The following is a 15652-nucleotide window of genomic DNA, read 5'->3' as shown; positions in this document are numbered from 1 at the left end:
GGGCTCAGTTTTGTTTGGGTAGGGTGGTCACCATTCCATATGTTCAAGGAAGGTGAACCAGAGGTGAATCATGATTGATCTAAGATGATATTGGCAGTCCTATTTCCTTTGTCATTGATTCGTTTAGGTATGAGTAATGTGATTTAATCCTGGACAATGAGATGTCAGGGGAAATTTGTAGGAAGTTTTTGGGTACAGTTTTCCTAAACAATAAAAAGAGATATGTGGGAGGTATGCTTTGGTAGATGTTGAAATATCTGTGTGGCACCTGGAATCATTGCAGCCATTGTGCAACCACAAGGGGAGATGTTACCCACACATAGAAAATAGCAGAGTTGGAGGATGGATGCTCCGTGGTGTCATGCTGCTCAGTTAGCCAACCCTGGGACCAACTACTCCTCAGCCAATGTGAGACAGGAAACCACCAAGCCCCTTATAGTTAGGTACTCTTACTTGCAGCTGAAAGCATTCTAATAGGTATAGCATGTAAATCCCTTAGCAGAATGCCTAACTCAATATTTGCACAACAAATGACAGCTATTATATTATTATTATTAATAGAAATATTGGACTTATTTTCCATTAAATTTAGGTCAGAAACTGTAGTGCCAATCCTATTATAAGACACATCTGCTCAAAAATACCTGCTGAGGGCTTGTATTTCTCCTTAGTTTCCACCCTTTGTTCTAGCCTAATGAAATCATGGTGGTTCTGTTATACAATGTGTATCAGTTCTTCTACCCAGCCTTGAGTTTGCCATAGATTTGACAGATTTTTCAGCCTTTTAAGTTTTCACTTGTATTTCACCTCCCTTGAAAGATGGTTATGATTTTAACAGGAAGAAAAGAAGGCTTTTATGTTTGAGGCAGAAACATACTATGATTGAGAATTATTCAGAGAAAAAGCCTAATTTCATGATTTGTCATGGGTGGTCCCAAGTTAAGCATTGTAAAGGCATTTTGGATGGCAGCTTGTGGAGAGTAAGGAATTGGAAATTTATCTGGCAAATCCCTGAGGGCTGGTGAGGCAGTTAGCTGAAGTTAGGTGCCTGCCCAAGGTCATTCAATGATGGCGTGACCAAAGAGGGATTAGAATTCACAGTCACAGTGCCTAGAATTCCTGTGCGTGACTGGACTTTGCTACGTGATGTTACTTGGGGGCAACACTAATTATTTTGGCAACAAAATCTCTAGAGAACAAGGGGAGGGATAATGGCGGAGTCATTGACTCAAAGAGTGGTACAACTGGAAAAGATCTTGGGATTATCTGGTTCAACATTCTCATTTTACAGAGAAGGAAATTGACATCCATAGAGGTCAAGTGATATATCCAAGGTCATATGGCCAATAAGTGGCAGAGCAGTGATGAGGATGCTTGTCTTATGATGCTTGATTTAGTGCTTTTTCCCTGATGAATTTATTACAAAATTCTCCTTTTAGAATTTTATGACATGAGAGCTCCAAACATTTGGCAAAATTGTAAAGTAGACTGCATTCTCTTACATCTCTTATTAGATTAATTGCTTAATTTTCATTTATTCTACTGTCTAGTTTTAACAGAACTTCCTGTGTGTATTAGTCTGTTCTCATGCTGCTAATAAAGCCATACCCAAGACTGGGTAATCTATAAAGGAAAGAGGTTTAAGGGACTCACAGTTCCATATGGCTGGGGAGGCCTCACAATCATGGCGGAAAGCAGAGGAGAAGAAAAGGCATGGCTTACATGGTGGCAGGCAAGAGAGTGTTTGCAGGGAACTCGCCTTTATAAAACCATCAGATCTCATGAGACTTATTCACTATCATGAGAACAGCACGGGAAAGACCCACCCCCATGATTCAATTACCTCCCACTGGGTCCCTCCCATGACACATGGGAATTATGGGAGCTGCAATTCAAGATGAAATTTGGGCGAGGACACAGCCAAACCATATCACTTGAATTCCCAGCAAATGTGCTAGGTCAGTGCTTACTTTCCTGGTTGGTCTATCAAGACATATTTGAGATGTATGTCTATAATGGAAAGAGGCTGACTTTTGTGGTTCTGGAAGCCAGTGTTATTACTTTTTGTTTAAATAGCATATATGAAAATTGGGGAAATATTCCTCATGGCTGAACTATCATTATGGAGCACCATGTGTTAGGAATTGATCTTGAGACAACACACTGGATTTGCCACTTTTTATTCTTATTAAAAAAACTGAGAAAGTATATGTTATTGTGACAGTGTTACAAATAAGGAAATTGGGTCTCAAGGTGATACAGCTAAAAGCTGTACAACTGGAATTAGAAACCAGGTTCATTTGAATCCAGAGCCCTTAATGGATTTCAAAAAAGAGGAATGAGAATTCTGATAAGTTTAGGAATGCAGAGAATGAATTTGAGGCCTAAGGCACAGACCACAGAGGACGGTATTGGGAGTGGAGTGATCTGGTTCATCTGCAGAGGTAGTGAGGGCACTTGGTTTCAGTCACCAGAAACCAATAGGGTTGCCTATTTCACAGTGTTGCCTGAAGCTGATCTTGCTTCTGAAAACCGGCCAAAAATATGTTTGGTTTGGAAGGAGACATGGTACCATCCATCAGCCAATTAAAGGTGCCCAACTAGGAGTTGAGGTTTTCAGACTGATGTTTCATTCACAAAGTGAACTGGACTCTTGAATTCTGTCTCATGAGGGAGAGGTAGCCTCATTCAGCTTAGACAGATGGTATAGAGTAGGGGTTTAGAGCATGGGCTATGAATTTAGAGTTAGTCTGTCAAGTCCCAAGATGCCAGTTACCAGCTATATCACCAGTGTCTTTAACACTAAATTCCCATTTCTAAAATAAGATAATAATAGGACTTACCTAATGGCCTTGTTGCAAGGGTTTAGTGAGACGATGCATGTAAAACATGAAGCACAGAGAGAGGCACTCAGTAAATAAATGTTTACAGCCATGCTCGTTATAATTGTTCCAGTGGCTCTGTGTGAGAATCGGAAGAGCAGGGTTCTACCTTTACACTCCCTCTACAGATCTGCATTCCTACTTTCTTCAGGAGGCCACACAAATTTTCTGGACGTTAATGTTGCTATAGAAAGTCAACACAGGAGTGTGCATGGCCACGCAACCTTATGTCACATGGGAAGTAGGAAGCCACACAGAGAGAATGCCTGGCTCCCATCCTACACTAGGTGACTAGGTGTGTGTTACAGTCACTGATGATGCCTTGGGGAAAGTAGTTTGTCTCTGAGCAAGATTTGAAGCCAAGCTGCCGTGTTCCTAAAAATGGCTACAAAAGTCCATTTTCTGAATTTGCCTCTGTGGGATTTTAACTTATGGAGGTATGGACTGAGTGACGACAAGGAGAGGCCGATGCTATTGAAAGTAGAATTTATTACTTGCTCTTCCTTAGAGGAGAAATGCCACATCATGCAGATTCTGTCAGGAGGGACAAAGGAGCGAGGGGAACACTTAGGCTAGAGCCTTGTTTCAGCAGGAAAGGTAAGGCAGGGCAAACAGTTCAGCTTTGCCTAGTTTGAATAATCCCAGCAGGCTTTAGTTTATCTAGGTGGTCTGTGGTTGCCTAATACCTGGCCCTGAGATAATTTAGCTCAGGGGAAATATTGGCTAGTGTGTGAGAGATAGATAAGGAGGTGGTTGGTGAATATGGGTTTGAGTTTGGTTGGTTTGTGTGTGAAAGGCATGCTTATAGGCAAGTTATTTTCTTTAGGAATTAGCTAGCCCTGGGAGGGGTGGTCTCTTCTGGGGTCTGTAAATTCCCCAAAATGTTGAAATACCAAAAGATATCTAAAATTAAAAACATGATTGATATACTCATTCATCGGGCCCCGCCTTCATTCCCTAGCTCCCTACCCCTTATGGCTGTCTGAAAGTAGATGAAGTCGTAGGTATCAAGTGCACATGTCCAGCAGTTTTGGGTAGAAAAGCAATAGCAGCCTGGTGCTAGTGGCTCACGCCTGTAATCCTAGTACTTTGGGCGGCTAGGGCTGGAGGATCACTTGGGTCCAGGAGTTTGAGAACAGCCTGGGCAACACAGCAAGACCCTGTCTCAAAAAAAGGAAGGAAGGAAGGGAGGGTGGGTGGGAGAAGGGAGGAAGGGAGGAAGGAAAGAGAAGTTGTAGGCTATGGTGAAGGATACTAAAAGTAGCTTGTATTTTTTCTCAGATTCTGGGGTGTCACACACTTTACAATCTGTTTACAGCCTGCACAGGGAAAAGAAGAAGAAAAGCAATGACAAAGAAAAAAGTTATGAGAAAACCTCCTACCACACAATCTAGTTTTCAGTAGCACTACTAGGCAACCTGTAAATTCACATCAGGCCTGCAGCTGCCTGTTGCCAGTTTAGAATCCTGTTGGCCATTCCAGGAAGAAGTCTATGTTATAACTGCAGATTTCACCTCATAAAAACAAACACCACCCAACTCCTGCCCACACAAGAGCATTTATGTTGTGAATTATTCACTGTATCTAATTTTCTTTTAGGGTAGATATTTTTGTAAGAGGTGTAAAACATTTAACAGACTGAATCAACTCTCATGCAGTGTTTTACAGCTACTTTGACTTAATAACCTGTATACATATTCCTGAGCTTTGAGCACATCATACAATGATGGTTCATGCCCACTTTCCATGGCCACGTGCAGCCAAATAAACTGCAAACTGAGGCGCGGCTCCAGTTTTATTGCCGCAGTCTCACGGCACTATTCACACTGCAACTTATCTTGTATGTGTTAATGGGTGTCTTGCTGTTAAAGGTCATCCGCATTAGATACAGCAAAATAAATCTTGAGACCACAGAGTTGGAAGTATCACATTTATTCTCAATACTGGACAATGGTGTTTTCCTTCCTTCCTTCCTTGCTTTTCTCCCTCCCTCCATCCCTTCCTGCCCTCCCCTACCCCTCCCTCCCTCCCTCCTCTCCCCTCCCCTCTCCTTCCCTCCCTCCCTCCCTCCCTCCCTCCCTCCTCTCCCCTCTCCTTCCCTCCCTCCCTCCCTCCCTCCCTCCTCTCCCCTCCCCTCTCCTTCCCTCCCTCCCTCCCTCCCTCCCTCCCTCCTCTCCCCTCTCCTTCCCTCCCTCCCTCCCTCCCTCCCTCCTCTCCCCTCCCCTCTCCTTCCCTCCCTCCCTCCCTCCCTCCCTCCTCTCCCCTCCCCTCTCCTTCCCTCCCTCCTCCCTCACTCCCTCCCTCACTCCCTCTCTCCTTCTTTCCTTCCTTCCTTCCTTTTGTTCTTTTTTTTTTTTTTTTTTTTTTTAACAGAGTTTTACTGTGTTGCCCAGGCTGGTCTTAAACTACTGAGCTCAAGCAATCCACCCGCCTCAGCCTCCCAAAGTGCTAGGAATACAGACATGAGTCACCATGCCTGGCCAGTGTTTTCATTCTTTCTAATGATACAGACATATACATTGCTTTGATCTCTAAAATTTGATCTCTCTAAATATTTATTGAGTATCTACTCGGTTATAAGCTCCTCAAGGGCCTGTTCATATTTTTATATTCCTTTCATAAGTGAACTGTATCAGGCACATACTGGGAACTAAAATGAGTACTTAATCAGGTATTTGTTTTACCGCAGCATTTCCCAAAGTATATGCCCATGGTCCACTGAAGGTTGACAGGATCCGTGTGATGGGCACTGAATGAATAAATTAAAAAATGCGAGCGTGGGGCGGTGACTCACGCCTGGAATCCCAGCACTTTTGGAAGCCTAGGCGGGTGGATCACCTGAGGTCAGGAGTTCAAGACCAGCCTGGCCAACATGGTGAAACCCTGTCTCTACTAAAAATACAAAAGTTAGCCAGGCGTGGTGGCGGGCACCTGTAGTCCCAGCTACTCGGGAGGCTGAGGCAGGAGAATCACTTGAACCTGGGAGGTGGAGGCTGTAGTGAGCCAAGATCACACCATTGCATTCTAGCCTGGGTGACACAGCGAGACTCCATCTCAAAAATATATATATATGTATATAAAATATATATTTAAAAGTTTTAAATTTGATTTGCTGTGTTGTCTTGTAAGATATAATTCTATTTTTCCCTTATAAGAGCTTTGGATCTTTAAATAGGTGATCTTTATCACTGACATAATTGTAAAATGCTTTTGAGTTCCACCCCCCATTTCCAACTGAAACAAAATCCACCATTGGTTGTACTTGCCAGAAAATTAATTTTAAGCTTTACCATGATGTGTTTATCCCCGTGGGAGTGTGCCCTTGCATGGGAACAACGCTGTCTTGTCTGTAGCAATGAAAAAAAGATTGAGATATGTTCACCGTATACTATACATTAAACACTTACTATGTACAAGGCAGTGTTCTGTGTGCTGGAGATAAAGCAGTGCCTGGGTACAAAGCAATGTCTTTGCCCTTGTAGTACTTACAGTCTATTGGGGACAACAGATAAAAATAAGTTAATGTATAAAATATCAGGTAGGAATGAGTGTTGTAAGAAAATGTAGAGAGAGAGTGATGGGGTCGGAGGAGGCTATTTTTGATAGGGTGATTGGAAAAGCCCCTATAATGAGGTGGCAATTGAACAGAGACCTGAATGAAGTGGAGGAGTGAGCTATATAGCTCTCTAGGGAGAGAGTGTTCCAGGTGGCGGGAACAGGAAGTACAAAGGTCCTGGGGTGGGAATATGTTACACTTTATTTTATTTTAAAATGTTCTTTCATAAGGAGGCAAATAAATCTTTTCATTATGATTATGATTATGATTATGATTATTTTGAGACATGATCTTGCTCTGTCACCCAAGCTGGAGTGCAGTGGTACGATCTTGGCTCACTACAACCTCTGCCTCCTGGGTTCAAGTGATTCTCCAGCCTCAACCTCCCAAGTGGTCAGGATTACAGGTGCCTGCCACCATGCCCAGCTAATTTTTGTATTTTTAGTAGAAATGGGGTTTCACCCTGTTGGCCAGGCTAGTGTTTAATCCTGACCTTGGGTGATCCGCCCACCTTAGCCTCCCAAAGTGCTGAGATTACAGGTGTGAGCCACTGTGCCCAGCCAAATACATCATATTTTAAATTGACTGCCTGCAGAATAGGTAGAAAGTAACATAGTGGTACGAAGAGTAAAATGTAAACTTGGCATTTAAGGAGGAGTGAAAAAGATAAACAAGTAATTTTTCAACTTTCAGCTGTCAAGTAGCTTCAAAATTGTACTTTATAGAAATAACAGTTATGTCAGAGGATAGATCATTGGCTCATAGGCCCCAGAGTATTTTTATTTCTTTCTCATATTTAATATGCCGAAATGGTCTTCTGTCTTCACCTTCCTCTGCTTGTTTGGACAGGTGTCAGAAAATAAGATAGGCATTTTTCTTATACTCACAGCTTTTCTCCTTATGTTATATGCACACACACTCAGTTCTGTTCAAGTCTTCAGTCTAGCTGGTGTTTATATTTTTTAAAAACAAGCAGAATTGGGTGATTAGTGAAACTGATTCTGTTTACTTTGAAATACTACGTGAGGCAGTGATCTACGCCTAAATGTTGGTTTCCAAAACAAAATATTTCTATGGATTTTTCTTTCTGCTACTCTTAGCCCACTGGTCCCTTGCGTCTTGGGAGCAGGGGCATCTTCATGCAGCCCTGAATAATGTACCATCAGTATGAGTAGCTCCTCCATGTAAGAGCTGAAGCAAGTTAATGATGGGAAGAAATACATTCATAGTGTAACAGGGGTCAATATTGACCATAGTTGTTCATCAGAGAACGTGTCTGCCCAACAAAGAAAGCACTTCAGCTGACCCACCGATGTTTACTCAACCGTGGAGGCAACAATGTAGTCAGTTTTAAGATAAAAGACCACACAGGGACTTTCTTAGAACTATAAGGAAAAGAGAACTTATTTTCTGCTTGGAGCTGCTGAGAGGGTAAGAAATAATTTAAGAGCCAACAGGCATCATTTTGTTATCATAAAGAGAAGTACTGGCTGGGCACGGTGGCTCACGCCTGTAATCCCAGCACTTTGGGAGGCCGAGATGGGTGGATCACGAAGTCAGGAGATCGAGACCATCCTGGCTAACACGGTGAAACCCTGTCTCTACTAAAAACCACAAAAAATTAGCCAGGCGTGGTGGCACTTGCCTGTAGTCCCAGCTACTCGGGAGGCTGAGGCAGGAGAATGGTGTGAATCCGGGAGGCGGAGCTTGCAGTGAGCTGCCATCACGCCACTGCACCCCAGCCTGGGCGACAGAGAGAGACTCCGTCTTAAAAAAAAAAAAAAAAAGTACTAACTAAAAATGGTGCCAACCCAAGAAGAGCAGAGCTGGGACATTGTTTGCAAACGTGGAGCCACCCATGCCTGAAGCCAGGATACCGCTCTCTCTTTCAGTTATAGGAGCTAATTAATTCTGAGCAGAATTTAACTGTTTTCCGCATTTTTAAGTTTGTCTTTGCTTAAGAAAATGAGTTGGGTTACTGTGTAATATGGTTTGGATTTGTGTCCCTGCCCAAATCTCATGCTGAAATGTAATTCCCAATGCGGGAGGCGGGGCCTGGTAGAAGGTGATTGCATCATGGGGGTGGTTACTCATGGTTTAACACCATCTTGCTTCCTGCTGTCATCCCAATAGTGAGTTTTCATGAGATCTGGTTGTTTAAAAGTGTCTGACACACCCCCCATCTCTATCTCTCTCTTTTCTCTCTCTCTCTCCCTGTATCTCACTCCTTCCATGTAAGATGCCGACTCCTGCTTTCCCTTCCATCATGAATAAAAGCTCCCTGAGGTCTCCCCAGAAGCAGATGCATCCATGCTTCCTGTACAGCCTGAGGAGACATGAGACAATTAAACCTCTTTTCTTTATAAATTACCCAGCCTCAGGTATTTCTTTATAGAAATGCGAGAACAGACTAATACACTGTGACCTACAAGTGAAAGAGTAACTTTCATCTGACTCCCTGCTGGTGCCTCCCAGCAGGATACTAGAGCATCCAATAGACCAGAGAGGAGGCAGGGAGACCTGTATCCCTCAAATTGCCATGAGGAAAAATTTCAATGCTGGACATATGATGGAATCATCCAAAGTATATGAATCAGTTAGGGCAGTTTTGTGAGTTATGAAACCTAAGCCTTTATTCTTTTTGCTCTGCTGTAAACTGAATAGAATAAAAATCCACCACAACCAAAACCACATCCAATCTGAGCCTTGCTCTTCAAAAATTTTAGCTGTGCAAAGCCTACATTAAAAGATATCTTTGGCCGGGCATGGTGGCTCACGCCTGTAATCCCAGCTCTTTGGGAGGCTGAGGCAGGCAGATCACTTGAGATCAGGAGTTCAAGACCAGCCTGGCCAACATGGTGAAACCCCGTCTCTACTAAAAATACAAAAATTAGCTGGGCGTGGTGGCATGCACCTGTAATCCCAGCTACTCGGGAGGCTGAGGCAGGAGAATCGCTGGAACCTGGGAGGCAGAGGTTGCAGTGAGCTGAGGTCTCTGTCTTAAGATAAAATAAGATAAAATAAATCTTCCACAAAAAATACATAGATTGGACTCCATTAAAATTAAAAACTTCTGTGCATCAAAAGGCATTATGAACAGAGTAGGAAGGCCAACCATGGAATAAGAAAAAATATTTGCAAATTATATATATTATAGGAGATTAATACCCAGAATATATAAAGAACTCTTACACCTCAACAACAACAAAACAAATAACCTAACTTAAAAATGGACAAAAGACCTAAACAAACATTTATCCAAAGAAGATATGCAAATGACCAATAAGTACATTTAAACATGCTCAACATCACTAATTATGAGGGAAATGCAAATCAAAGCCATAAGGAAATACCACTTTATACCCATTATGATGACTATTATTATTATTATTTTTTAAGTCCAGACATGGTGGATCACACCTATAATCTCAGCACTCTGGGAGGCAGAGGCAGGGGGCTCACTTGAGCCCAGGGGTTCAAAACCAGTCTGAGCAACATAGTGAGACCCTGTCTCTAGAAAAAAAATTTTAAATTAGCTAAGTGTGGTGGTGCACACTTGTAGTCCCAGCTACTTGGGAGGCTGAGGTGGGAGAATTGCTTGAGCCCAGAAGGTTGAGGCTGCAGTAAGCCATAATTGTGCTACTGCACTCCAACCTGGGCAACAGAGTAAGACTCTGTCTTCAAAAAAATAAAATAAAATAGAAACAGTAAATATGTGTTAGTGATAGAGACAGGGAGCAGCCAAAAGTCCCCTGGCAAAACCCCGCCCTTGAGCCTAAAGCAGCCTGAAGGCTGAAAAACCGGACCGCTGGTTCTGGATGAAGCCTGCCATTTCCTGACTGATTCTTTCTGAATAATGCCCACCTGCACACTGGGAGGATGGGATGGAGCCTCGGGAAGTTCATGGCGTTTGTAGTGGGGAGGAGCCTGGCCTCTCCTGTTCCTGTGTGGTGACCTGGGATTCAATCTGTGAGGCAGTAAATCTGCTAGCGGGACTCTCTCTCTTTGCTAAGAATTGTTTTGCCTTTTTCCTTTTTGCCCAATAAATTCCGTTTTCCTTACTCTTGTATATGTCCGCAAGCGTAATCTTTCCTGATCGTGTGACAAGAGCCTGGTTTTGGCTGAACTAAGGAGAAAGTTCTGCAACATTAGTGAGGGTGTAGAGAAATTGGAACCTTTTTGCATTGCTGTGGGAATGCTGCAGCTGCTATGGAAAATGGTATGGCATGTTCTCAAAAACTAAAACATATAATTACCATATGATCCAGCAATCCCACATCTGGGTAGATGCCCAAAGGAATTGAAAATGAGGGCTAGAACAGATATTTGCACAGCCATGTTCAGAACAGCACTATTCAGATTAGCCAAGGGGTGGAAGCATGCCAAGTGTCCATTGACAGATGAATGGATAAATGAAATATGGTGTGTACATATAATGTGGAATATTATTCCGTCTTAAAAAAGGAAGGTAATTCTGATACACGCTATGACATGCATGAACCTTGATGACATTGTGCTAAGTGAAATAAGCCAGTCACAAAAGGACAAATACTATACGATTCCACTCATGTGAGGTACTTACAACAAGCAAAGTCACAGAAGCAGAAAGTAGAATGGTGGTTGTCAGGGGCTGGGGAGAAGGGAAATGGGACATATTGTTTAATAGATACGGAATTTCTTTTCGTGATGTTGACAAAGTTCTGAAGATAGATAGTGGTGATAGTTGCAGAACAATGTGAAAGTACTTAATGCCACTGAGTTGTAAACTTAAAAATGGTTAAAAAGGTACATTTTAGGTATTGTATATTTTATCACAACAAAAAAATAAAATATAAAGATATCATCCAGAAGAATTGTGCTTCATTTAACAAACAGAAGATACTCCCAATCTTAATCAGTTGATGTTAGACAGGAAAATGGGAAGGCAAAAGTGATTGGCTGTGATGTTTCAGATTCATCAGCAAAACTAGGGTTTTTACATTCAACTAAATATGATAATTAGGTCATTTGCAAGAATGGAGCCTGCTTGCATGAACTTTCATCTTTCAACAATGACAGCAGAAAGAGGAATAATAGACACTGGTTGCTAACTAATGCCCCTTACCTTTTTTGCATCTTCAGTAGTTGTAGCAGGAAATAAAAGCTTGTCTTTCTTTTTAACTTTTTTTTTTTAAAGGTACTCAAATGTCAACTTTATTGTTTCTATATAAACACTTTTTGTACTGAAAACTGTAAAAATAACGAAGTTTGCTGTGATTGCAATCCAAATTTTTGAAAGCCAGAAAATCTAATTATTATGCTATAGCCAAACTACCTAATGTTTTCTTTATCCACAAGTAACTTTGCTTCAATTTCTTGACGTTGGGTTTCATCTCATTGACTTTGGGCTTCTAAGACACATGGGAATACTTACGTCGTCTTGGCTTCTTTGGGTCAAATCAAACAGTAGAGCTAAAGTTATTCAAATACGTTCAAATTACACAGGTCCCTTATAAATTACTAGTATCATAGTAGGAAGAAAAAGATACAAGAAGAAAAATATATCCTAGAACTCATTATCAAAATTATTGGTGTATAGTCTATACTAGCATAGAGTAGCTTTCTCAATCTGCTATATAAAATTACCAGCAAGAAAAAAAGGTGCAAGAATAAGGTTTATGGCTGAAGTGGCTTGGTGTCATAATTCCCTATTCTAGCATTCTCAGAAGGATCCCATCCATTAGACAAGCAAAAACTGCAGGGACATCTGAATGGTCTTGATTTCTTCTTAACTCCCTTAAGCCCAGTGTTTGTTAGTATTCTTTCACGCGTACGAACTCCGCCGAGTAACATGTATCTGAATCTTGCCATCCTCTCTCTCTGCACAGACAGCAATGTTCTCACTCCTCTCCTCCTGTAAAGCAAGTCATCTGTGATTTCCCTGAGTATTGTTGCTCTTGTAGACTGTTCATGGAGTAAACCTTCGGGTAGAGGGGAAGGCGATTCGTTACTAGCATTGATAGTCAAGTTACTAAGGTTCTTTATCAACGTCTCGGAGCAGATTTGAGAGTCCCCTGAATCGTCCTGGGAATTTTCTTTGGTGAGCATTTGTGAAGACTCTGGGATGGAGGTTGGATTAAACTTCTGTGATGGGTCCATCGGCATCTTGACACAACACTAAGCTTCTCCTGGATCTTTGAAACCTAGCAGAAACTGATGACGGAGCCTCAAATTGCTATAAGGTAGCCCAGAAAGAGACTGAAAACTGGAGCTCCAACCTCTTTTTAACTTTTTAAGCTCTGCCAGTCTTGCTTGTCTTAACTGTCGAGATTCTTCACTTCCCTGTAATGTTCTTCATGTAGTCAACATGAATTTACTCAAGTTTGAGTAGATTTGATGGTCAGTGGTTTTGTGCAGGTTATTCTGTTTGCTCTTCTAGATAGATTCATTCTCAGCCCTTCTCTGTTTTATTCTCTGCTTCAGGAGGAGATAATTATGGGCTGCATCACCTTGGCCCCATCACTCTCTGGCTTCTAGCACAGTTTGGCCATGGAGAGGTAGCAACAGGAGATGAAGCAAGCAGGAGGAGAGTGCTCTGAGCATTCTCTGGATGCTCCCTGCCTCACCATGGTTTTGGCATGGCTGGGATCCTCTATCTCCCACTACCGCATCTGTAGGGCAGCTCCCCTCCCTTGACTACAGATCTCACTGCACCCTGGAAGCACCATTTCTCTTTCTTGTCCATTCAAGCTTAGGGGAGGTAACAGCCCCAATGCTGCTAGTCCCTAGGTATTCCTTGATGCTTATTGTTTTCCTCAACCATGCCCAAATCCTTGACACAGTTCTTTCATTTCATCCTCCTCAATTAACCCTATGAGCATGTCATTTAGTTCCTTCCAAGACTTTGACTAACACAGACATTCGTATGCCACCAACACTGGCTCTTCTGATGGTCCTACTTCCCTAATATATGCTGATATGCCCAGAGAGAAGAGTTTAAAAGGCCAGATTGTCATTGATGGCTTGATGTCCACATGTCCTAAATTCACTGACTATATGTAAAGCATTTATCACAGTGCCTGGCCCATAGTAAGCATTCGATAAGAATTATTGTTGTTGTATCATCATCATAATAACCAGAGGATGGCAACCATTGTCTTTTTTAATTCACTAAAGGGATGAACTTCATTTAACTGCTGACATTTTATTTCATTGTTATTGGGGGCTTAATACAGCCAGGCCACTTAGTGGCTTTACCTCATTTAATCATAGCTCAGAGCAGTGCTATGAGGTAAGTACTAGAGAATTTTTATTTCTGTCTGGCAGATGAGGATACCAAAGCTTAGAGAAGTTATGTGATTTGTCCAAGATCACACTGAGGTAAGTGGTGAAGCTGAAATATGAACACAGGCTGCTGGCTCTAGAACCTGTGTTCTTCTCAAGACAGCCACAGCCTGCCAACATAAGATGGGTGTGGTCCCTTTCTTCTTGGAGGTAAAGAGGAAAACAAGCCTTAAACAAGTAATTACAAATATGATGCATCTTACTGGGCAAATCGAATGTCATCCAGAGAAAGTGACATTTAAGCTGAGAACTGAGGGAATGAGGCAGACACAAGAGATGGTCTGCCATTCACCTGCAGATTTGGGAGCAAGTTGGGGTAGGGCTGTCCATGTTTCTTCTTGGATTGTCGCAGCAACACTTAGCATCTTGTTCTGAACAAAGTCTACCATCAGCGAATGTTTCTTGACTCTATTGAAACAAAGATACTTAATTTCTCCCCTATGGATGATTACTTCTGGTGGAAATCTTCCTTAATAATCGCTTGTAAATCAAAGTCTTCACAGTGCCTTCTAAGGTCCCAGAACCAAACTTGCCTCCTGGTTACCTGTGACACCTACTAATTTCAACAGAAGCGACATGTGTTTACTTGAAGGGAGAATTTGGTTGACAGGATATTGCATAGCACTTAATGACAATTCCATCCCATTCAAATACACAGTTAGTATCTATAATCATAGTTTAAGAAGATTACATGTCACATGAATTAGAGGTTGTGGAGTCGGAGCCACCTCCACTGTCTGATTGTTGTACGTTCCTTATCCTCTTTTCCAGTTACTTTCCTTCTCAGATTAACACCGTGTTATTATTTTTTCTGGCACCTGGTTTTCCAGGTTTAAAAAAAGAAGAACTGTAGCACAAGATAGATATATATATATATATTTGATTGAAATTATTTTAGAATTAGATTGTAGGAAGAAAATCATTGCCAAACATTGCTCCCTGAAGATCTTTCCTCATTGGAAGCATTGTCAGTCCAGAAGAGTTCAGCTGGGGTCTGTCTGCTGTGAGCCCCAGAGACTCATTCTGGCCTCATGCACCTGTTCTTTATTTTCCTAGAACCATGCTCAGGAAGGAAGTGTGACCTCCTGTTTAGGCTGTGGTCTGGGATCTGTGAATCATCTGGATATCCTTCTGCATGTTAAAAAGTATTTCAAGCAAAAAATAAACATGTAAATGTTTAGTGGCTGGGAGATGCAGGTTATAGGCTGAGATGTATCAAAACAAAAGCATTTATCAAACTTTCTAATATTGCTCTTATCTACACCAACATCATTTGCTTTGTTTTTTCTTCTCTGCATTTCTTCTGTATCTCCTCCACTCAGATTGCATGATAGAAAAAGTACTAAATGAAGGGTTTGGAAACTCAAGTTCTGGATTCAGTTCTGCTACTGACCTTAGTACCAGACACAAGTCATTGAATTTCTCTTGGGCCTGATTCCTTCTTCTGTTCAAGAAATATTTGTTGAAAACCTACTATAAAAGCTACTTTACCTGGGATTCAGAAGTGAAGAAAACCTACATAGTTTCTGCTGTCATAGGATCCTTACTGGCAATCCAGTAGGAAAATGAGACGTGACCACAAAAAGACAGAAACTCAGACTTGTGATGTGAATTCAGATATTTGTCTATAAGTCTGTGGCTTCCTTGTCTATAAAATGGGCATGGCTGGGTGTGGTGGCCCACGCCTGTAATCCCTGCACTTTGGGAGGCCGAGGCAGGCTGATCATCTGAGGTCAGGAGTTCAAGACCAGCCTGGGCCAACATGGTAAAACCCCATCTCTACTAAAAATACAAAAATTAGCCAGGCATGGTGGTGCACGCCTATAATCCCAGCTACTCGGGAGGCTGAGGTAGGAGAATTGCTTAAATCCAGGAGGCGGAGGCTGTGGTG

At 42.0% G+C, this 15652-nt stretch overlaps 1 protein-coding gene across 1 annotated transcript; it reads right to left on the bottom strand.

Moving 5' to 3' along the window:
- Nucleotides 1–12093: 12093 nt before the first annotated feature.
- LOC129010922 (developmental pluripotency-associated protein 3-like) lies at nucleotides 12094–12576 on the bottom strand. Its single transcript, XM_054445585.1, has one exon. It carries the CDS (start codon nucleotides 12574–12576, stop codon nucleotides 12094–12096), a length of 483 nt encoding a protein of 160 aa, XP_054301560.1.
- Nucleotides 12577–15652: the final 3076 nt, after the last annotated feature.

The sequence above is a fragment of the Pongo pygmaeus genome, chromosome 10, assembly GCF_028885625.2.
Source record: "Pongo pygmaeus isolate AG05252 chromosome 10, NHGRI_mPonPyg2-v2.0_pri, whole genome shotgun sequence".
NCBI classification, from domain to species: domain Eukaryota; kingdom Metazoa; phylum Chordata; class Mammalia; order Primates; family Hominidae; genus Pongo; species Pongo pygmaeus.
Note: the sequence above shows the minus strand (reverse complement) of the source record. Positions and strands in the feature narration are given on the sequence as shown.